The sequence below is a fragment of the Saimiri boliviensis genome, chromosome X, assembly GCF_048565385.1.
Source record: "Saimiri boliviensis isolate mSaiBol1 chromosome X, mSaiBol1.pri, whole genome shotgun sequence".
In the NCBI taxonomy this organism is placed as follows: Eukaryota; Metazoa; Chordata; class Mammalia; order Primates; family Cebidae; genus Saimiri; species Saimiri boliviensis.
In genome coordinates this window covers 46,115,570-46,142,475 of record NC_133470.1, presented here as the reverse complement: position 1 = coordinate 46,142,475, position 26,906 = coordinate 46,115,570, and the positions used below count along the sequence as shown (strand labels likewise).

General features: G+C 41.1%; 1 protein-coding gene across 1 annotated transcript in view; it reads left to right on the top strand.

The window, feature by feature from the left end:
- Nucleotides 1–26,906, top strand: part of DGKK (diacylglycerol kinase kappa) — a 97,436-nt gene that overhangs the window by 56,837 nt on the left and 13,693 nt on the right. Inside the window, exons 6-19 of the mRNA XM_039475601.2 lie at nt 6,639–6,774; nt 7,216–7,322; nt 7,637–7,759; nt 9,934–10,036; nt 15,778–15,961; nt 16,662–16,770; nt 17,525–17,664; nt 18,692–18,773; nt 20,482–20,573; nt 21,437–21,536; nt 22,485–22,713; nt 24,248–24,352; nt 24,801–24,897; nt 26,478–26,585. Coding sequence (XP_039331535.1) covers nt 6,639–6,774; nt 7,216–7,322; nt 7,637–7,759; nt 9,934–10,036; nt 15,778–15,961; nt 16,662–16,770; nt 17,525–17,664; nt 18,692–18,773; nt 20,482–20,573; nt 21,437–21,536; nt 22,485–22,713; nt 24,248–24,352; nt 24,801–24,897; nt 26,478–26,585 — 1,715 coding nt within the window. The remainder of the gene's footprint in view (nt 1–6,638; nt 6,775–7,215; nt 7,323–7,636; nt 7,760–9,933; nt 10,037–15,777; nt 15,962–16,661; nt 16,771–17,524; nt 17,665–18,691; nt 18,774–20,481; nt 20,574–21,436; nt 21,537–22,484; nt 22,714–24,247; nt 24,353–24,800; nt 24,898–26,477; nt 26,586–26,906) is intronic.

The window sequence follows — 26,906 nt, the reverse complement described above, 5'->3', positions numbered from 1 at the left end:
GAGCACCCAGGTTGTGTGAAGAAGCTAGCTAGAGATTCAAGCCTGGAAGTCCTGTGGACCATGTTTCATGCAGCATGATGCTATTGGCTAGCTCCTCTGATGTGGTACTTCCATTGGCAAGGAACACAGAGCAGCCACCAAGACCTATACCTTGATAACTGTGAGCCCCACCCCATTTTTTGTTTCTAACTGACCCCAGGTGATCTAGCCCTGCTGGTACTCCCAACGTTTCCCATGGGACAAGACAGGAGTGGACTTCCTGTGAAGGATCCCAAAATGTGAGGAAGCTGAATATTTGCCTTCAACTCTCTTTTCCCACTTAGAAACCATAAGTTCGGGGGAATTCTCTGTGACACTGCACCAGCTTGAAGGAGAAGCAGCACAGTCAAAGAAAACCATTCCTCTTACAATTTGATCATGGCTTTTCTCAGTTCTGTGGTCCAACGGGGTGTCTCAGCCTCACTCCCAAGTTCAGGGATATTCACAATGGTATTCTTGCCTGTGGATAGTTGCCAGTTGGATTTCTGTCGTGCAAGGAGTGAAGCTGGAGAACTCCTATTCCACCATCTTGCTGATGTCACTCTATATCTCACATTTTACTATAAGCAGTCAGGAGGAACCAAATATCCTCAGCTAAATGTCTAATTTTATCATTCACAAGTTCTACTTTCCATCAAACACTAGAATACAAACACAATTCAGGCAAGTTCTTTGTCACTTTATAACAACAATCACTTGTTCTTTATTGTCCAGCAACATGTTCTTGGCTGGTCCATATTTCTACCAGAATTATGTTCATGATTACTTAGGTATACTCTAAGAAGACAGAAGCTTTCTCTACAGTTCTCCTTTTTCCTTTCTGAGCTCTCACCAAAATCTCCTTTAAAATTTTATTCAGAGCAATTTAGGATTTCTTGGCATGTAATTCAAAACTCTTCTAGCCTCTACCCATTACCCAGTTTCAAAGTTATTTCTACATTTTAAGTATTTATTATAGTAGTATTCCTCACTTCTTAGTACCAATTCCTGTCTTGGTCAGTTTGGGATGCTATAACAAAATACCACAGACGGGGTGGCTTAAAATAGCAAACATTATTTTTCACACTTCTGGAGGCTGCAGCATCCAAGATCAAGCCACTGGCAGACTCAGTGTCTAGTGAAGACCCACTTCCTGGTTCATAGACAGTTGTCTTCTTGTGTCTTTATATGGTGGAAAAGGGAGTGAGATGGGTCTCTGAGGTCTCTTTTATAAGGGTACTAATCCCATTCACGAGGACTCCCATCTCATGACCTAATCACCTCCCAAAGGCCCCATCTCCTAATACCATCACTTTGAAGGTTAGGATTTCAACATGTTAGGATTTCAACACAAGTATTCAGTCCATTGCAAGTGAAGAATCTGATTGGAGCAATAGGCTGCATGAATGTATTCACCTAAATATTTTAGAGAGGGTAAAAATCAAACACAAAACCCACAACCACACCCTGAAAGCTTTAAAGAAAACTACTTTCTTTAGCATTTAGAGATCAGTGGTTTGTGTGCATGCCACAGTTTTAAATCTGTCTTCAAAATGGATTTTTAATCTGTGCCAACAAGTAAGAAGACCTGTAATGACATACTGTATTAGTTTCCTAAGGCTGCTGTAACAAATTACTGCAAATTTTGTGGCTGAAAGCAACAGAAATTTATTTTCTCAGAGTCCTGGAGGCTAGAAGTCTGAAATCAACATGTCAACAGGGCCATGATCTCTCTGTAAGATTTAGGGGAGAATTTTTTTTTTTTTTTTTTTTTTTTGAGACGGAGTTTCGCTCTTGTTACCCCAGGCTGGAATGCAATGGCGCGATCTCGGCTCACCGCAACCTCCGCCTCCTGGGTTCAGGCAATTCTCCTGCCTCAGCCTCCTGAGTAGCTGGGATTACAGGCACACGCCACCATGCCCAGCTAATTTTTTGTATTTTTAGTAGAGACGGGCTTTCACCGTGTTGACCGGGATGGTCTCGATCTCTTGACCTCGTGATCCACCCGCCTCGGCCTCCCAAAGTGCTGGGATTACAGGCTGAGCCACCGCACCCGGCCTTTTTTTTTTTTTTTTTTTAGCTTCTTCCTAGCCTCTGGTGGTTGCTGGTAATTCTTGGTGTTCCTTAGTTTGCTGCCACATCACTCCAATCTCTACCTCCATTATCACATAGTATTCTCCATTGTATCTGTTCCCTCTGTATCTTCACATGGCGTTCTCCTCTCTGTATGTAGCTATGTTCAAATTTCTCTTTTTATAAAGATAGTAGTCATTGGATTGAGGCCCACCATAATGTAGTATGATCTCATCTTAAATTTATTGTATCTTCAAAGACCCTACTTCCATATAAAATCACAGTCACAGGTACTGGACTTTAGGACTTGAACATAACCTTTGTGGGGGAACACAATTCAATCCACAAGAGTCCACCCTCTAGTTCCCCCAAGTTTATGTCCTTCCAATATACAAAATACATTCACTGTCATCTCAACATCCTCAAAAGCCTTAGCACATTCCAGCATTAAATCTAAGTTCAAAATATCATTTTGTAAATAATCTAAATCAGGTATAAGTGAGACTCTGTGTATGCTCCATCCTGGGCAATAGTCCTCTCCATCTGTGGACCTGCGAAACCAAGAAAACAAGCTATATGTTTCCAAAATGCAATGCTGGGACAGATATAGGACAGACATTCCCATTTTGAAAGGGATAAAATGGAAGGAATAAAGTTGTGGGTCTAAAACAAAATTGGCAACCCAGCAGGGTAAATTCCATCAGGTTTTCCAGGCCTGAGAATAATTATCTGTGGCTTGATGTTCTGTTCTCTGACCCTATCCTCTTAGCCCACTGCAGTGTCAGTCCACCCACAACCCCCTGCATAACCAAGGAGGTAGCCTCACCTTCTGGAACCCAGGAGACAACTCCACCCTCTGGAACCAAGGAGACATTCTGAGGCCCACATTCTTTGGGCCTGTGAGTGCAGCAGCAGCACCTCTGGCCCTCTGAGCCTCTCTCAGCAGCCTTGCTGGCCTCTGAGCTACCTCTGGAAGTCATTCTTCCATTTTCTTGAAGGCTAACCCATGTCCACAGCTGAGTCGCTTTACCAGTGTGTTTCATGCTTATAGAATCTCCGAAGTCTGACAACCTTCCTTCATTTTATCCCATATCTGTCCCCTTCAGTCCAAGTTCAGTCCAAGCTGACAGTGTTCTGCTGAAATGGGTAATTGGAGCCAGGTGTCCCACATCTAATCTCTCCAGCAAAAGTTTGTCCAGCCACACCCTTGGTGTCCTCTACAGGGCACACTTTCTTGTGTTTTGCAATATAGATAGGCTGAGAATTTTCTAAATCTCCTAGTTCTGGTGACTTTTTGCTCAATAGTTCTATTATGGACTAAATTGTGTTCCCTCCATCCAACTTAATATGTTGAAGCCCTAACCCCTAATGGGACTGTATTTGGAGATAGGACATTTAGAAGGCAAATAAGGTTAAATGTGGTCATAGGGTGGGGACCTAATCCAATAGGATTGGTGGCCTTATAATAAGAGGAAAAGAAAGAGATACTATTTCTCTCTCTCTCTCTCTCTCTCTCTCTCTCTCTATCCACATACACACATTGAGTAAAAGCCACAAGAGCACACAGTGAGAAGGCAACCTTCTACAATCCAGGAAGGAAGACTTCACCAGGAACTGAGTTGACTGATACCTTGATCTTGGACTTTGCAGCTGTAAACTGTGAGAAAATGGATTTCTATTTTTTAAGCCATTCAGTCTATGGTATCTTTTTATGGCAGCCTGAGCAGACTAATACAATTTCTTTCCTCAGTGTATCACTTCCCTATCACATATTACAATAAACAGCAAAGAGAAACCAAGATGCACCTCTTATACTTTGCTTGGAAATCTCCTCAGTCAAATATTCAAGTTTATTGCTCACACGGTCTACTTTCCACCTGATAATAGAGCAAAATCAGCCATGATCTCTGCTACCTTATAAAAGTATTACCTTTCTTTAGTTTCCAATAATATGTTCCTCATTTTCACATGAGGCCTCACCAGAAACACCTTTAACATTCATATTTTTAGTAACATTCTGTTCAAGGCAACCTAGGCTTTTTCTAGCATGTGTCTCAAAATTCTTCTAGTCTTTACCTATTATCCAGTTCCAAAGCCACTTCTACATTTTTAGGTATTTGTTACAGCAGCACCCCACTTCCCAGTACCAAAATCTGTATTAGTTTCCTAGGGCTGCCATAATAAAATAACTACAACTGGATGGCTTAAAACCAACAGCAACTTACTGTCTCACAGTTCTAGGTCTAGAAGTCCCAAATTAAGGTATCTGCATGGCCATGCTCCCTCTGATGACCCTAGGGGAGGATACTTCTTTGGCTCCTCCTAGCTTCTGGTGATTGCAGGCAAACTTTGGCATTTTTTGGCTTACAGGTGCATCATTCCAATCTCTGCCTTCATTGCCACATGGTGTTCTCCCCTGTGTCTGTATGCTCTGTATCTTCACAAGCTGTTCTCCTCTTTGTGTGTGTGTCTGTGTCCAAATTCCTCTCCTCTTACAAGGATACCAGTCATTGGATTAGGCCCATTCTAATCCAATATGACCTCATCTTAACTTGATTATATATGTGAAAATCCTATTTCCAAATAAGGTCACATTCATAGGTACCAAGGGTTAGGACTTGAACATATTTCTGAGGGGACACAATTCAATCACCACACATACTTATCCAGGGTTGGAAGCATCAAATATTCCTTACAGAATAGGATGTACACAAGGAATATAAATTCCATCTCCTCAACTGCTGAACCTAAGCAATGTGCATTTTACATATTCCTTCATGAAATTTAATATTATAACCAGGCAGAGCTCTGAATTTCTTTCATACAGTCCTGTAAAACCTTGCACATTCTAGAATAACTCACTTGTCACTCTATACAGGAATGATCTGTTTTAGAATTTGTTTCCTCCAGCAGACTATACATTCCTTGAGGGAAACAACTATGGTTTATTCATGTCTGCATCTCTAATGCCTACCATGGTAGATGATACATAGTAGGTTCTTAGTAATTATTGGAGGAGAGGAGACTGGGAGGGAAAAAAAAAAAAAAAGATCCTTGTAGAATTACAATCTAATGACTTGAGGGAGTAGAAAGATTCTAGGGGCTCAGAGTGCCAACAAGACTCCTTATCTTCTGTTCTAATCACCCTAGAGCTTTTCAGTGTCTTAATGTACAATAGACATTGCAGTCACACAGCAATCCCAGAACATGTGAGCCTTTAGTTCATCAAAGTAGCTTTCCTTTCCAGAAGGTTCCAGGTCAAATCAACAGTAGCTTAACACATAGCCAGCATGCTAGAAGTGGGAAGGAGTGATCAGAGAGGGTTATGTACAGGCTATGTCTTAGATGGCTACTTCTTGTAAATTGATCAAGGATGAATATTTAATATGCTAGAGCCCTCAACAGCTCTCTCTCTCTCTCTCTCTCTCTCTCTCTCTCTCTCTCTCTCTCTCCTGTCAACTGGCATCAGGAAGAAATTTTAGTTCTTTTTAAAGTCTTGTTATACCTTTACACACCCAACTCATTATAATGTGAAGAATGAAAAGCTCTGTGTACGCCTATGTCTAAAGTTCAGGGGAAGGCAGAAAGGGAGAAAATCAGACATACACAGGAATTAGAGAAAAAACATAAGAGTCCTTGGAGTTTTTTTGGTTCCCACCCTTCCCTTCTTTCAGTTTCAAAACTGTTGCTAGTATACCCCTGTGCCTTCTCTACATGAAAGTCAGGCTATGATATACAAATGCCGCATTTAACAAAAAATATTAAGGCATGTTAACAAGAAATGTCAAACTCAATACCATGAAAGAGGACACCAATGAGAATGCCACTCCATGTGGGCAGGGGTTGTGTCTTGTTCACTATGTCTCAAATGCTTTTAAAAGTGCCAAACACAAAGTATTTACTCAGTAAATGTTTGTTTAGTGGATTATTGAATGAACTAAGTTGATTAACCAGCAAACTGCTGTAGGCAGTCAGAGCGTGGTATTCCTAAAAGAATCCCGTGAGATGAAACTGTTGTCCAGGTAAAGCAATGCTCTGCTCACCTGGCAGCCAGGAAGGGAAGTGTATACCTCCAGGAAGGAGTTAAAGCCTTACTGAGTATTTCTTAGCTCAGAGTCAGAGCCTTGCTGCCTCTCTTTATTCCCTGGCTAAAACATTTGGATATCACTGAATTTCCAACTTAGTACCTCCCTCTACTTACTACTTAAAGAGAACCAAGGCCAAAGCTAACAGAACACATTTTTGCTTGAACTAAGCCAATAGAGTGATTGGCCAAGCAGTATAAAGATCATTACTCTTGCCTTCAGCTTCGATTCCAATATCTACCCCTCTATTATTTTTCCTTTCTAAAATGACTGGCAAAACAAACAAAAATGCACACAAAAAAATCCCAGGTCCCAGGAATTGGTTCCAACTTTCAATCTTCCCCTTCACACGCTCTGACACCTATACAGCAGGCCATTTTAGACTCAGCAGCCAATTTTCTGGCCCTCTTTAATCTGTCTCTGTGATTCATCCTCCATTCTCTCCTCTTTTATTTATTTTAGATACCTGCAGCAGAAAACAACCCTTTTCTTGTTGGAATGCACTATTGGTACTCCAGCTACAGTCACCGGACCCAGCACTGCAATGTTTGTCGAGAGAGCATTCCTGCCTTATCTAGAGATGTCATCATCTGTGAAGGTACCTTTCTGATTCCTTTAGGAAGTGAAGCTCAGTGGGTAGATATGGGGATGAAGGAACTCATGTGGCTTTAGTATCATTAACTCACACTAGGTTACTGTCTCTGGTGTGAAGTTAACCCCGACTGAGGAAAGAAAAAGGGAGGAAACTAGCATAGGGGTATTAAAATAGAGGGATGGTTATGGGGGGATAGGACTATATGATCACAAGTATTAAGACAGAAATCATTCTAACCATCAATTTCCATTCAAGTTGGATAGTAAAAAGATTAGCTGGTAAGAATAAAAAGGAACTGGATTCTGGTGGAAATAGGTCTCTGAAGGTGCATTAGAACTATTTAGAATACATTGGTGCTCTAATTTTCAGAGCAGCTTAGGAAAGGGAATTAGAATCTTCACTGTTACCAGATTCACATCCGTCTTTTTTTTCCTCTTCTCACAGTGTGCAAAGTGAAATCTCACAGATTATGTGCTTTGAGAGCAAGCAAAGACTGCAAGTGGAATACCTTGTCTCTCACTGATGACCTCCTCCTGCCTGCAGATGAAGTAGTAAGTATCAGTCATGTCTTCTCACAGTTGCCCTCTCCCATCTCCCCTTCCACCAGGATACACAGGAGAAGGAAGACTTCTTCCTCACTCCAGATAAGCAAAGTCCCAGGTTCACAATCCATCTTATCTAGAATAATGAACCTCCCTCTTCTACTTGTCATTGGTCACAAGCATTGGAGTAGGCAGGGCAGGACCATAAAGAACATGGGGCATTTACCTAATGTCCTCCATAGAATAGTACAATTATTCCAGCTGCCCCTTCTTCTCCTTATGTCTCTAACTTCTACCTTCTGTGTCTTTTTACCCTTCTGCAGAACATGCCCCATCAATGGGCAGAAGGAAACATGCCTGTTGGCTCTCAGTGTGCAGTATGTCATGAGAGCTGTGGCAGTTATCAGAGACTTCAAGACTTCCGCTGCCTCTGGTGTAATTCTACGGTAAGACTCTGCCCATCTTCTTGAAGGGGTGGATTAAAGCTTGACCATGCATACACATAGATAGAAACCTAAGAAACCTTTATCTCAAAATAGGTTAAACAGATTCCATAGTATAAAGCTTAGTATCCTGACTTTCCAGATCTGGCTATGGAGCCTTTGGGAGAAAGATTTAAGACCATCTTTGTTGGTTCTTAATTGGCGAGGCCTACTAACAAATGAGAAAAGCTGAACTCTCTAATGGCAGTATGGACAATTAAAAAATAAGTTCTGAGTCTGCCTTTGAGAAACCTTCTCCCTTTCTCATTCACTATTTCCCAGGAACTTGTAATCTTTGTTAATTAAAAATGGTTAATAATATTAACACATTATAATTGCCACTATATACTGAGTGCTTTATATACATAATCTCATTTAGTCCTTCCAATAAGCCTAAACCAGGTTTCATTGTTCCCATTTTACAGATGATGAAAGTGAGGGTCAGAAAAGTAAGGTGATTTGTCCAAGGTCATTCAGCCAGTAAGCAAGAGTCTTTATTTATACATAGTTCTGCAAAGACTATGCTCTTTTTTGTTTTGTTTTGTTTTTTTGTTTTGTTTTTGAGACAGGGTCTCACTCTGTCACCCAGGCTGGAGTGCAGTGGCAGAATCACAGCTCACTGCAGCCTCGAACTCCTGAGCTCAAGTGAGATGGTCTCCTCTTACCTCAGCCTCCTCAGATTAGCTGGGACTACAGACACATGCCACCATGCCCAGATAATTTATTTTTTATTTTTTTGTAGAGACAGAGTCTTGCTATGCTGCCCAGGCTGGTCTGAAACTCCTGGGCTCAAGTGATCCTCCCACCTTGGCCTCCCAAAGTGCTGGGCTTACAAGTATAAGCCTTCATGCCCAGCTGACCACACTCTTAGCTACAACACTACCATGCCTCTGAGCCAGTGGTCCTCAAATGGGGGTAATTTTGCACCCCCAGGAGACATTTGTCAATGCATGGAGACATTTTTTATCTTTGCAACTCTGAGTGGAGGGAAGTGCTACTGACATATAGTGGGTAGAGGCCTGGGATTCTGCTGAACCTCCTACAATGCACAGGTCAGCCTCTCATAACAAAGAACCATCTGGCCCAAAATATCAGTAAGGCTGAAATTGAGAGATCTTGATCTAGATTTCTAATCTTTCAGAATCTTCTCGCAAACTGAGTTTTCTAGACAAGAAGAAACTGAAGTATAAGCTTCCTTTTAGAAGACTCTGGTTGTCCTCTGGCATTTTTTTTTTTTTTTTTTTTTTTTTTTTTGAGACGGAGTTTAGCTCTTGTTACCCAGGCTGGAGTGCAATGGCGCGATCTCGGCTCACCGCAACCTCCGCCTCCTGGGTTCAGGCAATTCTCCTGCCTCAGCCTCCTGAGTAGCTGGGATTACAGGCACACACCACCATGCCCAGCTAATTTTTTGTATTTTTAGTAGAGATGGGGTTTCACCATGTTGATCAGGATGGTTTCGATCTCTTGACCTCGTGATCCACCCGCCTCAGCCTCCCAAAGTGCTGGGATTACAGGCATGAGCCACCACGCCCGGCCTTCTCTGGCATTTTTTCAACGTTTGAATAATGAGGCCATGTTCATACCCCCCTACAAACTGTGTAATTTTCTAGGAAGTGGCACATGAAGATGTCAAAAATCTGGAAAGAATGGCCGCTTGTGGGAAAGGCAGCAGAGTCTCAGCTCTGTGACTTCCCAACTATTTGACCTTGGGCAAAACCCTTTACCTCTCTGAGCTTTGGTATCCTCGTTTTTAAAATGAATCCAACACCTGTTATTGTAAGGATTGAAGTGTAATATTACATCATTAGTATTAACCCTTCTATACTGCAAGTAAATTCCCTATTCTGTAGGCCACTAAGATTGTACCTTAGGATTGGTGACTACTCAGTGCCTGTAGGTGGGTATCTTCTGAAAGCCACCTTTGAAAGGATCAGAGTTCTGAGGTCACATTGAGGGACAATGTAGGCCTGGAGTAGAATGGGGGTGTTCAGGTGAGTTAGGGGCATAGATATGTCACCAAATCTCAGAAAGGGAGATTAAATACTAAGAATCTAAATTTTGGTATTGGAACTCAAAACTGATCAATGGTATCCTTTTCTCTCCCCCTTCCTTTTTTTTCTCTGCTCTTATCGTTTCAGGTGCATGATGACTGTAGAAGACGGTTTTCCAAGGAATGTTGCTTTGGAAACCATCGCTCATCAGTCATTCCTCCGACTGCTCTAAGCGATCCCAACGGCGATGGTGAGTAGTTAAGTCTTAACCTCAGAAGCACAATGGGGATGGAGGGAAGGTGCAAAGGCTGAGAAGAAGGGCTACAATTAAATTATTCTCCTCAACCAAACATTTTTGGGAAGTAGAAATGTGCATGTGTATATAGATAGCTCATGGTTCTCTTACCTTTGATATTGTGAATGTTGTACTTTCTGGTGTATATGTATGTGGGCATATTCTCTGTAGCTTGGTCACAATTGTTTCTGACTGATCAGAATTGATTTCAGCTTTTTCATAATTTTCAAATACTAAGATAATTCATGAAATAAGTTTGTGCCCAGGTGGTCAAGGAAGAAATGCATGAAGGCCAGGTTATGTTACTTTTAAAATGGAAACTAACACCAACATTGTTCCTAAATGTGAAACTAACATGACCATTGTGCCAGCACTCTTCATTGATGCTTTGTCAATTCCCAGACACTAGTGATTTATTAAGAACTCTATTCACAAGGTGTCTGAAGGCTACAGAAAGATCTAAGACATGGGCATGGCCAGAGCTACTGATTATTGTGGATTCAGGCTCTTAATATAAAACAAAAATGAACAATTTAATGTGTCATATGATAAGTGCCAAATGAATGGTAGAGACATTTGGAAATAAGAAATATTAGGAATGTTAACCATTTATAGGAAGTTGAGCAGAAAGGAGGTAGTAATGAAATCAATGCAGCAAGAATAAACTTTGTATATAGGCTTCTATCAAGAGGTCTAGCAATGCTAGAACCAAAAAAGCAGAAGCCAAGGAGAAGGGTATTTTGTATAGCTTTTGTGAATAAGTAAGACACGGAGGTAGCATGACATAAGGAAAAAAAAAAAAAAAAACAAGAGCCAGGCAATTAGGAGTTTGAGTCACTTACTAGATATATGATGTTGGGTTAGCCACTTACATTCTCTGAGTTTTGCTTTCCCCATCTGTAAATGGGAATGAAGCTATCTATTGTGAGGATAGATGATAAGATGTAAAGGCCCTAAGTATCTAAAAACATAACCTCAAAGGACCATAAAATTAAATCCCTCAACTTCTTGGGCAACTAAATACCTAGTCTCCTAGCCTAATAAAAAGTGCAGACCCCACAGGGATGGTTCACTCTTTGGCACTTGCCTTTTGAGTTCACCTCTTCTTCCCTACTTTTTCTTTGCTTCTTCTGAGAGACTCTCCTTTTTGCCATTGACTTGTTCATTTGCTTCTCCAGTTACTTATTATTAAAGAGTGAGAGCTGTCTATATCAAAATCACATATCACAGCTTAAAAGACCTAACCTATTTTACTAACACTAAGAAATTTAGAAATCTAATATACTTACCAGTGCCATGCTACTATTTCACTAAGCCAGAGAAGGGATACACTGCTCATACATTTCAGTTTGTGTATGGTTCATTTCATTCTATATATGGTCAATTTCACTTACTGGAGGAAAGTTCAAATTCTTCCTGGAATATTTTAATCTATATTTCTCTAATTTTCTAATTTGTCCATCTCTGACATGTGGGATATCCACTTGTCCAAGAGTGATTAATGAACCCTCATTTCAGTGACTTACAGATTATCTCCATATAGATGCTAGTTGCTCACTTCATTGCCAGGGAAGAGCTAGCATCAGCTGGAAGCAAGGAAAGAAGAGTGGATGGTTTCCTTAGAGAACAGAAGGGGGCAAAGATTCCTGTAGCCATTACGACATAGTTTTAGAACTAGACATACCACATGTGTATCTGCGTGTTCTTATATATGCATGCGCACACACACACATACACAGAGCCACCGTAGACTTTTTCAGTTATTTTTCCAACCCTAACACAGATATAGCTGGACCTTAGTACATGGAATGAGTCCCCATAATGACATGTACAGACACAAAACTGAATTCACTCAGGTATATTATTCTCAGATCTACTCAAGTAGTTATCCACATAGAGTCACCCACCAGGTAGTTGACCAAAGAGGTGATAAGATTGATGACTTAGTAAATAAGAGATACTTGCCTAGATAGGAGAATGAGGGACTAGGGGAAGATGTGGTTGATACAAGAGGAAAAGTAGCAAACTGGTCAGCTGAGCAAAATCAGGCTGCTAGTGAAATCAACCTAGTTTTGAATATGAGACATTTTGCTCAACCCCACAGGGACCTGATGAAGATGTCTTTAAGCAGATGGCCCATCTCAGCATAACACTAATCACCCCAAATAAGTGTTAAGAGGGTTGCCACCTCTCCTTTATAACTGGGCCAAACTTATTCTGTGCTTCCTGTCCTTGTGCTGGTGTTTTAAAAATTTGTTTCTTCCTATCCTATATCAGTTCTTATTCTTGTTGTAGACTGCCAAATAATGGCATTGTTACTTTCTTTTTCTGTCCATTAATAATGTAATATTACTTAGGAGCACATGGGCTAATCTATTCTTTTTGTGTGGTGTCTTATTCAATACCCCATGAGTTCGCTTTTAGCTTTTCCTCCTAGTCATCTGCAATCTTGGTCCAATTTATCTCACTCTGCCAGCACTTCTTTCTATCATGCATTACTCGTCGTGGGTCTTCTTTGAAATGTCTTTCAAGACTTCCCTATCTTCCTGATTCTTCCTGGCTTCTTGGCTGTGGCCATGTGCCCTTTAGCGGGTAAGTTTCCTACCAGAAGGTCCCATCCCAGAGGAATCTTTTGAATCTCCCAGTCATAGAATCTTAGTGATGTAAGGACCTTAAAGATGATCTGGTTCAATGTCCCCTGGCTGAGCCAGAGAATCCTTTCTTCAGCATTCAGCTGAAGTCATGAAGGCATATAGTTCATGACTTTCTGAGAAAGGCCTTGCTAGCATTGAGTCAACCCATCCATTCACACATGTATTTATTCAGTCAATAGACTCTAATTTCTGAGAATTCCTTCCAATTATCCCTTTTTCCTATCCGGTCTGCTTGGTAAATTCCTTCTCTCATCCTTTAGGGTCCAGCTCAAAATCAAAACATTTTGTCTTCTCTGTTTGACAGCTTCTGTAATGGCCTCTTCCCACTCCCCCAAACAAATCAATTACTTCTTTTGCTATAAACCAAGAACACATATCTCAAAGTACCTAACACATGACATTATAATGGTGTCCGTCTTCCACCCCAGACTGTGAACTCTCTGTACCCCTGTCACTTGAGTCAGAACTGGGTATATGATATACACACAGTCAAGATTTGTTACATGAACTCATTAATACATTTACTGAATACTGCCTATATGTAAGGCTCAGTGCTGAGCAATGACTAAGATAGTATCACCGGCTCATGTGGAAGAAAAATAGTGAAGTGCAGTGATTGTTGTATCAGAAGCATCTTGTTAAAAGCTTGTTAAAACATGGATTTCTGGGCACTACCCCCAGAACATTTGATTCAGTAGATCTGCATGGGGCCCAGGTATTTGCATCTCTAACAAGTCCCAGATGCTGCTGATCCTACTAGTCCCAGAAACACACTCCATAATTGAATGTATGCCCCTGGACAAGTTACTTAACCTCTCTTAATTAATCTGTCATTTGTTTTCTGCCAATAAAGAATGATAATTGTATTCAGGTGTGTCATGAAGGTTAAATGAGTTAACATTTGTAAAGGAGGATTTTAAAAGTATGGGAAGAGAACAGTAAGCCAACCTATGCCAACTTAGCATCTTTCTGTGGAGTGAACAGAATAAATTTGATTGGGACTGTTGGCTCCCTGTTTAGGGCACTGTGGTTGTATTAATGCAGCTCAGAGAAACATGAGCGTTTTTTGAAAGGTTCTTTCAGGCTGTTGACTCATCAGGAGCTTGAAGTCAACTAAATCCCCTAAGCTCTTTTCACACTTGATGCTGCCAAGTCAAGTTCATATTGTCCTGTTCTGGAACAATTTATGTCCTCGAGCCTAAAGGGCAAGCTTTATATTTATTCCCTTTACAATTTCATCCCTGGAGTTTGACTGATCAGCCTGTCGAGGTCATTTTTCAGTCTTGATTCTGTCATCCAGTATCTCTTCCTCCAGCTTTGAGTACTTCAAAGTTCACAAGCCAGCCTTCTATGTTTCCATGTGAATTGTCAATTAAAATTGTGGAATAATACTGGACACTCCCTTATGATTAACATCAGTCTATTCAAAGCAATCTTGTGGGAAGGATTGTTTACCTGGTTATAAATCTTCCTAACATTATTATATTTCAGCCCTCAGTGGCACTCATCTTTGTCACCTTGTTCACAAGATTCTCTTGATAAACTTGGCCTTGCTCAAATTCAGAAATTCTCTTCCTCAGGGGAAAACGCTAGATGGGGCTGCCTCTGTAGTCTCCTGAGACTGCCTTCCTGCTAGGGCTACTTCCCATCGTCTTCCCATCTGTGACCAAATGAGGTTTTTATGCTAAAGTTCAAGTTGCCTTAATTACAGAATTTCCTCTTTATTTAGAAGCTTCCTATGCTCACTCTAGTTTACACCCTCACGGCTATTTAATTTATAGACAATATTAGTATAATTCTTTTTTTCTTATTTCTTAATTCTTCTCTAGCTAAGAGATTCACATGGTTCAGTTTTTTTAAAAAAGAAATACCCATACACACAATATTTAATGAAAAGTCATGCTGCTATCTTTTCTCTGATCTTCTCAATCTCCTACCGCCCCCATATCCTCACTCACAGTTAAATACTGCCATTATTTTTTTAAAGACCTTCCAGTAGTTCTTCGTGTATATACTAGTAAATATAAATAGATATTATTATCCACCCTTTTTAATACTATGCACATTGTTCTGTGCCTTGCTCTTTTTCTTCTTCACAGTATATTTCGGACACCCCAGATAGTCTCCCTTTTCAGGGTCCTGACACTTATTCTTCTTCCTGCTAGCCCCCCCCAAAAAAAACTCTTCCTCAGATATCTGTATTGCTCACTCTCTCACTTCATTCAAGTTTCATCTCAAATGTCACCTCCTGAGAGAAGCTGTCCCTGACCACTCTGTCTAAAATAACACCCCTTCCAATCTCTACCCCCTTTCCCTACTTTATCTTTCTTCATGACAAATTCTTTTTTATAATTATTTGTTATGGTCTGTCACCTTCATTAAAATATAAGTTCCACAAGGGCAGAGACTATTTCTATCTTGTCCACCACCATAGTCTCAAGATGCAAAGCAGGCACAGAGAATGCCCTCCATACATATTTATTGAATGAAGGGATTAATGTGTTTTAACTACCATTGTGTCAACATATTACTTTAGTAAAAAATTGTTGAAAGGGGTACTACTTTTGGATAATGTGTTCAGGAAAAGTAACTACTTCTGAGCTATGCTACTGAGGGGACCCAGCTTGTACAAGATTCCCCTTGTAGCTGTGTGTCCTGGCAAGTCCTAAAAATTTGGTGCATGACTGGCTAGCTGGCTTAGGATGCCTTCAAGCTGCACTAGCCAGAGAGTAGAAATTGGCCCATAGAGGAAACCTGCCTTCGATTTTTCCAGGCAAACCAGTAATGAAATCTGCTCAAGTAGATTTCCTTCAGGCTTCCTTTCACCTAGGCTAAAACAAATGGGTCTTCTCAACCCACCTGCTCCCACTCACAGCTGGACAAATACTTTTAAGCCCTTCTGGGTGGTATCTTGACTTTTCCTCTGCTCCTCATTCTCAAAAGACTGAGACTCATACTCAAAAAGTTATTGCAAAATGTGATGTTAAGTCATGTCACATTTCCATCTCAACGGGTCTGTTCTTTTTTTTTCTTCTTTTTCAGGTCAATTAGTAGTATCTTCGGACTTCTGGAATCTTGATTGGTCATCAACCTGTTCATGTCCCTTGCTCATCTTCATCAACTCCAAAAGTGGAGATCACCAAGGGATCGTCTTCCTCCGAAAATTCAAGCAATACCTTAACCCGTCTCAAGTGTTTGACCTATTGAAGGGTGGACCTGAAGCAGGGTAAGCATGTACCCCATGTGTATGTAAGGGAGTCTTCCCACTATACATTCTAAACTAGGATAGGCTTCTTGGAATCAGTTCTTGTATTTGGGCAGGAAAGGTCTATTTTCTCAAGTCAGAACAGAAACACATAACTACAGAGCCTTTTGGGTTGGCTGATAGGAGGACTTTTAGCCCTCTCCCAGAAATCCCTTCAAGCACATGTTCAGGCCCCTCCCAGATTTGCTTTATCTTTTCTGGTTGGGAAAAGTAAAACTATCCTTCAACCAGAAGCGGAGAAAGAGGCAAATGGATACTGCTATCTACTTTTCTTGCCACTCTCTTTCCCGGGACCAAATAGATATATCTCCACTACAGACCTGTTATATTTTGGGACCATCTGGCTGCTCAGTTCTGGTTCCTGTGAGCCCATTGGCCACTGGCCACCATGCAAGTGGCCAATGGCCAATGGATTTGGTTAGGTTACTAGTGTTTTCCAGAGCAAAGCTGGGCACAGAAAGAGGATGAGTTGAGGCAAAGCCTGATCTCTGGGGTTGTTTATGGTCTTAGATACACAGAAAGGTAAGGGATAAGGGAACAAAGGCAGGTAGTCTGTTACCAGAGTGCCAAAGCAGCAATCCTTGTGTCGTGACACATTGTAGGAAAAGTAACAAAACCCAGCTGTTCATGAAATGACTTCCTTTCCTCTTTGTCTTTCCAGGCTGTGCATGTTCAAGAACTTTGCTCGCTTTCGCATTCTGGTTTGTGGTGGAGATGGCAGCGTGAGCTGGGTCTTATCTCTGATTGATGCCTTTGGATTACATGAAAGGGTAAGTCCCTGGATAACTCAGTTTAGCCATTGCTAGAAAGAGTAGGGGTATGCAGCTGCCTATCCCAAGAAGTCTGAAGTCTTCACCCTCCATCTCTGTAAAATATGTTTCCCACATGTTTCATAGTCATCCTGACTGGTAGATTCCCAATCTAAGCCTGCTCATCTAGACTATTTTCTGGTTGTCTGTCTGTGTAAAGTTGACAGAAAGAATGAGCAGTGCTCCATTCCCTAGGCTTCAAAGTGAAGAGTTGAAGGGGAGGAGAGCAAACAAAACAGAAGTGGTCATAGACAGCACTTGTCCCCCAATTTCCTTCCCCTCCTGAGGCCACTGATTTTCTTTCTTGAGTCTCACGAGTGGCAGACACTTTCCTCCATGTCTCCTTGCTAGGCAGCCCCCTGCTCTTCTCATTCCAGTAGTTTTGTTTCCTAAGGTACTTCGCCTCCTTGGCCCAGCCCAGATAGAAATTCATAGCTATATTTCTCTTTTATAAGCATGGCCATGAATATTGACATATTCCAGCAACTTTTACCTTTACTTAGTAGGTTCTGTGTTGTTAATATTGGGGTCCAACTCCTTAGGGAAAATTTCACCCAATTGCAAACATCCTCTCACTACCTTCCCCAGAATCTGAAGTCCCTTAAAACCAGTGGCTTTAAGACCATAATTCTTCCCAAAGAGTTCCCTCTAGGTTCTTTCATGGGTGAAGCTTGGTAGGACTGTCTGAAAAGGGTATCTCCTTTTGTTCTTGCAGTGTCAGTTGGCAGTCATCCCACTTGGAACTGGCAATGATCTGGCTCGTGTCCTGGGCTGGGGTGCATTCTGGAACAAAAGCAAGTCACCTCTGGACATCCTCAACAGAGTGGAGCAGGCCAGTGTGAGATTTCTAGACAGGTAAGTGGCTAAAAGACCAGGACCTTGTGCCTGTTCCTGTCCCACATCAGTTACATCATTTCAATCAGGAATAGTTTAACCTCTCAGACAGAGCCTCATTTCCTTTCTGGCTTCAGTGCAGAACAGTTTGTGAGTTGTGTGGGGCTTGTCTCTTGGGAAGCCAGGGTCTACCATGTGTCCTTCAAACATCATTGAAGCCCTTCTTCAAAACTAAAGGATTCTACTGGGAGGTCAAGGCTGCAGTGGGCCATGATCATGCCACTGTATTCCAGCCTGGGCAACAGAGTGAGACCCTGTCTCAAAAAAAAAAAAAAAAAAAAAAAAAAAGAAAGAAAGAAACCACCAAAAAACTAAAGGATTCTAGAGTAGGGGCCCCATGGACAAAGTTCAAGGGTTCTGGGAACCCTCTTCAAATTGCAGAGCCAATGATTTGTTTAAGCATATTCTGTCTTAGAGAAAAGTCTATAATTTCATCAGATTTTCAAAGAAACTAAAGAAGGGATGGAGGGGGAGTTTAGAAATAACTTGCTTACATTGTCACTGATCTAGAGAAGAGAGAGTATTATTCTATCTCCTAAGGAAAAAAAAGACTTTCTATGCTGGTTCATTTATGAGTATTTGATTTATTGCTGCCCATAAGGATCTCCTGGGAAGCTCTTTTAAAACATCAACCTGGGCCCCACCACAAAGATTTCAGTAGATCTTGGGCAGGGCCCTGGATTGTGCATTCTGCAAAAGCACCTCAGGTGATCTTGGTGGTTACCTCTAGTTAAGTAGCACTGCTCTATGAGAACCCTGTATAGGGAAGAGAATTATTTCCATCACACTGGCCTATAGAAGTCATGACACAGAGGTTTCTCTTATGGTATACCTTAAGATTAGGTGACCAGAGATAGCTTGGGCACACCCTACAACCCACCTCCCCTCACCACATAAACATTTTTATTTCTGTCTTCACCTTTGAAGCATTAATTCCTACCAGTGATGAAACAGATCCTTAAATATCTGTCTTTGAAATTCATTTCAGATGGAGTGTGATGATCCGTGAGACTCCCAGACAGATCCCACTGCTAAAAGGACAGGTTGAAATGGATGTACCACGATTTGAGGTAACCACTGTTCAGCTGTAATTCAGACCAACATCTTTATTACACAGTGAAATAATTGGCAAAACCCAGAGAGAAGCTTTGGCATTGTCCATGGACGAGGATGAGATCATTGAGGGTTGGTGATGTGTCAGTTAGCAGTTATTTACCAAGAACTGTGTTCAGCATTGGGGATATAATTCATTCACCCATTTACTTATTCATTCAAAATATTTATGGAGTAACAACCATATGTGAGATATTGTTCTAGGAACTGTTTGTATACGCTAGTGGGTAAAGAAGAAGGACATAGTCTATTTGAAGAGATGGGAAAATAAATCGTTTTAATCAAGTAGTATGAGTGTTAGTATATAAGGAAGTAGAGGGGGTTGGGAACACATAGCAGGAAGATTTATCTCAGTCTGGGGAAATCAGGGAAAGCCACTCAGAAGGAGTGCCATTTCAGAAGAGATGAGATCCAGAGGGAGCTAACCAGGAGAATAAGAAAGGGGAGGCCTGTTCCACACAGATGGAACAGCGTGTATTGTTCCAAAGGCAACGGAGAGCATGGAATATTCACAAATCTGAAATACATTCATAATGGCTAATGCATAGGGGCCAAGGAGGGTGCATTCAGGGAGAATGAATAAAGATGAGGCTAGAGAAGTAATCAGGGGCCAGGCCAGGAAGGGCTTGATAAACCCCAGTAGGAAGTTTGAGTTTCATCCTAAGAGCCATTAGAATTATAGAAGGGGTTTTTCTTATATTATTATGAAAATTTCTACATTTATGAAGGTTGAAATGGCAGATCTACTACTAACATTTTCCCATGCATGCTTTAGCACATATCCAGTCATCTATTCAGTCTGCTATCAAAGAGAAGGGGTTTAAGTGGAGGAGTGCCATGGTATGTGGAGAAACAATTGAAGGAATAAAAGACTAGAGGAAAGGAGAAAAGCTAGGAGATGTTGTAATTGTCTAGGCAAGAGGTGATGGTAATTTGGACTGGTGAAGTGGTAGCAGGGATGAGTAGAAGTGGACACATTTGAGACATACTGAAAAAATAGAATTATAAGGTCTTGGTAGATGTTTGAATGTCAAGGGTGATAGAGAAGAAGGAATAGAAGTTGTAATTAAGAGCACAGACTCAAGAGCCAGATCATCTGGAATTGAATCCTGGCTCTACAACTTTTCAGCTTTCCCTTCTCTGTGCCTCAGCTTTCTCTTCTGTAAAATGGAGACAATAATAGTCTTTATCTCATAGGGTTGTTATGAGGATTATATGAAAAAACATATACATGTAGGTTAGAACAGAGCCTGGCACATAGTCAGTACTATATAAGTGGATGCTGTTATTATTAATAGTAATACTATTAAATAAGTTACATTCTAGAATTGAAAAGATGTAGATCTGAATCTAGCTTTATTCCTTACTAGCTACGTAATATGAGATTGTTTGTTCTTTTGAAACATGAAACAAATAGTACCTCCTTCATATGAAGTCTTGATTATTAAGAGAAAATGAAATACATCTAAATATTTAGAATGAGCATAGATCTAAGATCATCTCTGTTGACCTTCAACAAGAATTCTTTGATCACAATCATTTCTAGAGAGGCATTTGAGTTGCGTAGAGTCAGTAAGATATAATGAGGCTGTAGGGGATGAGGATGGACAGCACACTGTGTTATAGTACTAAGAGTCCAGGGCTAAGAACTCCTTTTGCCCCTAGGCTGCTGCCATCCAACGCGTAGAATCTGCAGCTACTGAGTTGAACAAAATCCTGAAGGCCAAGTACCCCACAGAGATAATCATCGCAACCAGGTCAGTCTTCCTTTGGCTCTCATCCTTTGAGGCTGTTCCCAGGTCAGACATGGGGCTCATTTTGATAGGTGGGGGTGTTGAGGCCAAGGAAAGTATATGTTTATATTCCCAAATCAGATTTCTCCCAACTCAAACCCCCTGAATGGAAAGTTTAGGAAAGAAGGATAACATTGAGGTCAAGGCTTCTGCTGCTCCAAAAGGTCAAAATTGCAAGCCAGAGATTTGGAAAGAGGATTATAGTAGGGAAACACAACATTTTCCCTATTTAAGAGCATGGCATATCTCCCTATAGTATAGACACCTTGCTTTCCATCTTTGACATCAAGAAAGGTCTCTGTAGAATCTACCTATAGCTGCTTTCTCATAATCTGAGGAACACATTCCCCCTTTAAATATATGGGTCATTGGTTCCTCCTGGGACTTAGGGACTTCCTGCCCAATCAACTTCACTCTCCTTTGATGAAAACTTCCCACAGGAAGAGTCCTCCCAGTATAATTGTTTGTGCTAAATTAGCTGGGCCCTTGAAACATAGCTGATTGACCCTGGGTGAAAACCTGACCCAAGTTGGACCAAGTGATTTCTCTTTTCTGGAAATTCAGAATTAGTACTAAGAAATACTGGTCAAATTATCTTAGGCACTTGACTTGGGAAGTGGTGTGAAACTGGACTAAAGTGGGGATGGAACACATTTCACCATAGGACAGAAAAAAATGCAGAGAGAAAAAGGCTGGGAGGAGAGGGTGAGAGAGAGAGAGGAAAGAGAGGGAGGAGGAGGAGGAAGATGGGGACTGACGACATTAGAGAGAAGGACTTTGGGCCTCATGGTTCATGTAACACTGTACCATCTATCTTATCTTTCCAGATTCCTGTGTTCAGCCGTGGAAGATTTTGTGCTAGATATTGTAAAGGCCTGGGGTCAGATAAAACAGAGCAATACAGCAATACAGTCTGTGATTTTGAAAGTAAGTTTCCATTCCTTTTGTCTTATACTCTTTGTGGAGCAGCAAGGGGCCCCTTTTTAATAAAAAGTGCACGCGCTTGTCACTGGGAATTGTAAAAGAAAAAAGGAGGGGCAGCGGTTAAGCCTCCCTGATGAGGAAGGTCCAACCTCATCAACTTCCATCTTTTGCTAAATGAAGGATGGCACTCTGCCTGCATACACACGTGCCATCTACCTAAGCACATGCCAAGCATCTGCCCACAACTAGACACAAGTGTACATCAAGCAGGTATGCACATGGTTGTACACCAGAACATGTCTGAAAGTATGTACATAGAAATACACACTACAAATACGTTCACATTCACCTCTATAACAACAATGGCTAACATTTACATAGCACTTACTCTGTGTCAAGGACTATTCTGCTTTTAATGTATTAATGTATTCAATCCTCACAACTACCCTAGAATATGGAGACAGAAAGATCACAAATTATTAAGTGATGGAGCTGAGAATCAAGGCCTTAAATCATGCAGCAGATGTAGGTCCCCAAACCTACACACATGCAAAGACACACACCAAGCACCCAGGCAAGGACACATTCATATACATAGGAGCATGCCCATGAAAATCCAGAAATGTTTGTCTTTCCTCGAGTTTGCATATTACATGTCATTTTATAGGCCAGTCTGACACAAGAAAGACTCAGCTGTATATATTAATGCATGGGGACATTCAGAAACAAATATGTATTTGATCCCCTAACACCCTTTGTTATCTCATCACATCTGTCCACCTACTTTTTTCTCTAAGTATGTCATCTTCTCACATGCAGTTTTCTATGCTCAGCATTTATGGACAACTTCTACCCCTCCCTACCCTTCATCGTATCATCCCCACTCCTCATTCTGTCCTCTCAAGGATGGGTCCCTCATAACAATGTCCTGCCTCCTTCCTTTCTATCTAGAGTGACTTAATGTATGATAAGCTCAGTGTCGTGATGGATGTTCTGGCTGAGGAGGCAGCAGATACTTCTGTTGAGAAAAGTGCTACAGTACCTGCAGACAGCAGCAAGGCAGACAGGAAGTCCTTCATTCCTCAAATGGACCACATAGCCAAATACAGGTTGGAGCTGACCACAAAGGCCCAGAATCTCCAGAAATCCTTGAAACTCATCATATTCCAAGTTGAACAAGGTAAGGTGGCCAGGGTTGTAGTGACTGAGGTAGGAGAAAGAAAAAGTTCCAGAGGATGGTTTACTGGCCTCACTGACTCAGGGTTTGCTATCTGACTCTGCTACAAAAGTTGTCTAAAATCTGCATTCATATTGCATACAAAGTTAATATTCAGACTGCTGATTTGAAAAGCCTCAGTCCTGCTAAGCTGCCCCTTTGGCTCCTACTACCTCGCAGACAGTCAACTCCTGCTACTCATTTTTGGAAACCAACACTCATCTGAAACAATTGTATTAATAGATGTTAAGTGGCCTGGCTCAAAGCTCTATCAGCTTCCACCACCAGCCATAAGAGCTTTTTTCCTCCTGCTCCTGTTTCTTTCCAAGCACCAAGCCTATGACTATTTTAGAAAAAAATGGTGTTCATCTCTGCATGTGTTGCACAGTGTTAATCAGGCACAAGGGCCCTGAGAGTGGTCCTGACAGTTCTGACATTAATTGCCATTGCCCAGAACTCACGACAGTCTGCAGACTTCCCAACTCAGTATGAAAACTCTTCAACTCCCTCAGTTTCTTCATTGAATGTTTTGCTACTTCTTTCCCACAATACTTCTTTGAGAAACAGATCAGAAGGTGGTGTAAGACCGACTGTGTTCTAACTGATCTACTGGAACTGAGCAGAAGTCCCATGCAGCAAGGAAGTCCCTTTGGCTGGCCCTTGGCTTTTAGCCATGGTGCCTTGCCCTGCCTTGGTACCTTCAGGTACAAGCTCAGCCAAGTTTCCAAGAAAGAACAAAAATTTCCCTTCTGCACAGTGGAAGGATTAAACAGTCAATTTGCCTTTATTTATATAATTAATTTCCAAGCAGTGGGGATCAGATTAAACTGATATAGCCATAACTGTCCCAAGCAACCTCTGTCTGCTCCATCAACACATATGTTAGATTCAGAGGTGTAGTTTGTGGCTATGAGATAGAAAAAGATCCCTCTGGTAGGGGTACAGGTTAAACCTATGAGCTTTGACACAGGATGAGACTGAGTATCTGAGCTACACAACATACAGGCTGGTGAAAGAAAAGAGACTTCCCAAATGTTCTAGGTGTGCAGTGAGACATTTGAGTGAAAGAGTGGCACAGTCCTGGAGGCTCAATTGTGGACAAAAGCCATGTAAGTAAATGGAGGTAGAAGAGCAGAGGGTTTCTCATGCTGACACTCCAATCCATAGCCACAAGCTTCTACTCCCAACCACATGTACTGCGTGACAGGAAAAACAGTAACCAGTAAAACAAAGAAATCTCAGGCATAAATATGAAAACACAAACACTGTAAGTAAGCTGAGACTGCAAACAGTATCATGGAGGAGATGTAATGGTCAAATGGGAGTCTCCATCATCTACCCATTAACTAAGCAAAATAGATGCTCAATAAATGTTCAATAAGTGTAATTAATCTTTCCTTCCTTCCATCCTCCCTCTCTCCTTCCTTCCTCCTTCCTTCCTCCCTCCCTCCCTTCCTCCTTTCTTTTTTGCCTTCCTTCCTCCCACTTTTCTCTATAGTTCTGGATGAGGAAAGCAGACAGACAATATCTGTTAAGAACTTTGGTTCAACTTTCTTCTTGGAAGATGACCCAGAAGATATTAGCCAGACAAGTCCACGACGTCGTAAGGATCTTTGTGTCACCTTCCCTTATTCTAGCCTTCATCACTGTTGTTTAGTTCCCAAAGAATATGCATTTTTCATGTGTCCTCTTTTAGCCATAATCCTGCAGTAGATACCACCCCCCTGCCAGAAACTCACACTTTAAGATCCCATGCCAAGGTCCAGGGTAATGATCCTATTACAAACATTGAAGAGGCTGGCCTGATGAAATACAAGTTTTGAAGCTGTTTTCACTGCCAGCAAGCAAGCAGCCCAGCTTTACTTTTCTCTCAGTGGAAGTCCCTATCTATCCAGGAGAATCCCTCTTTGGAATGAGAACCATGAATATTATCTAGGAGAAAGTCATTGAGCTTGACCCTGCCTCCACAGAGAAAATAGGGTGAAATACAAGTGAGGAGAAAGGGCTTTTCTGTTTGTATCTGACACCCAAGTGATGTCTTTTGTGTCTAGGTTCTCGTCGTGGCACTTTGTCTTCTATATCTTCTCTCAAAAGTGAGGACCTAGACAACCTTAACTTGGATCACTTACATTTTACACCTGAAACTATGTAAGTATTTAACTCTATCACCATTTAATGGCTTTTTTCTTTCTCTTGTTAAGAGCACAATCTCAGGATATCCATAGTCAAATCTTTTCTCTACTTACTAGCTTTGTCACCTACACAAGTGACTCAACCAATTTGAACGTCAGTTTTCTCATATGTAAAATAAAGGCCATTGTAGAACTTGCATCATGGGTTTGCCGTATTTATTACATTTATATATGAAAAGTGCTTGCACTGAGCAGTGCTTGGCAGCATCCATAGTTAAGTGTTATTATTATTATAAACAATTAATAAATGTTAGCTGTTATTTCAGAGTACTTGCTTTTTTTTTTTTTTTTTTTTTTTTTTTTTTTTTTTTTTTTTTTTTTACTGTTGCCCTTACCAGTAAATGGTTGAAGATACTAAAAACTAAATGGTCATTAGGGGACTAGGCAGCAAATCTAAGGACATCTGTCTCACCAGTTCTACCTCTTTAGAATATCCCCAGCAGCCAAGTTCTGCCACACTCACTCATTTTGAGTTCCATTAAGAAGATCAGTTTGGACATTAGTTAGAGAAATTCCAATCTCTGGACCGTGGTTGAGGGAGGCAAATCTCATGTGAGAGATGTAGGGTCAGTTAAGTAATGAATAAAAAGGTAATCTAAGATTAAACAGCTAAACTGTATCCATTTTAATTTCTCAAAATGATACAGCTAGCAATTATTTATGTTTTCTTAAATAGTTTATTTAAGAAAACTATTTTTATTCCTGTCTCCAATCTGCATTCTCACCCCCACACTTCACCATTAGCTCAAGTTTATGTCTGAGCTCTCATGGATCTACCAAATGAATTTTGATCAATAGTGCACTGGCAAGTGTTTAATGACCTGCTCTCTTGGGGGACAAAGCCCTGATTCATTTATGGTGTAAGCCGTTCCACCATGGCCTATTTAAGTTACTGATATAATGCCATTGAAAGTGGAGCTGGAAATAGATATGCATAATCAGTTTCCATGAGCTGGTGCCAACCGGCTATGGCACACCACTGGTTTTGATGTTGACACCTTAGATAGACACAGGAGACTTGAAAAATAGCTTGGCTTTTTTGTTATGTTCATATCTACCCTCTTTTATCAGTCTTCTCCTTCAAATATGTGGTCATTTTGCCCTTTGATGTCAGACTTTACTGAGAGCAGTGGTACAGACTTAACTGTCATGGCATGTTTGTATCTAGAATACTAAAAAGTTCTTTATGGGAATAAGCCAATGACTCTATTTCCCTTCATATTTGAAGAAAACATGAGCCACTCATATATGAGGCCTCCAATGATGACCAAAATCATGAATGTTGCTTCTTTACTATGAGTTACAATCCTACTGAAGCTTCCCAACTAGCTAGGCACTCCCTCCTACAGCTAATAAGCTGGTTGTTTATACAAAAAGATATCAGCACATGCCTCTCAAAAAATGTTACAGTTAGTGCCCAGTGTGGAGGAGGCCTTCCCTCACTGGTTTTCCATCATGCAGATTCATCTTCATGCCCAATGATAGTGGCACTTCTTTCTTGCACCAATGTCTGTCCTCTCCTTTGATTAATTTCAGACGTTTTAAAGAAAAATGTGTCATGAACAACTACTTTGGAATTGGACTGGATGCTAAAATTTCTCTGGATTTCAACACCAGAAGAGATGAACACCCAGAACGATACAAGTAAGGAAAAGAAACTCCCTTCCCTACATGCAAACACACAATCACAATACACATATATATTCCTATATTCTCTACCTCTCAAACAAGCAACAGAAAGAAAGGGACCCATGGGAAGTAAAATGCATCCGTCCCAAGATTAGTCTGGTGGGACAGTGTGAGCCAAACGTTGGATGACTGCACTGGCATACTAAACTTGGAGCTGCCTTCAAATCCAGGCCTGTGAATATCTGTGTAAACACAGCTACCTGTGTTAACTGTTACTGAGAACAGATTATGTTGACTCAGTTTAGCAAATCACCCATCTTTGTTCTGTCTGTGGGA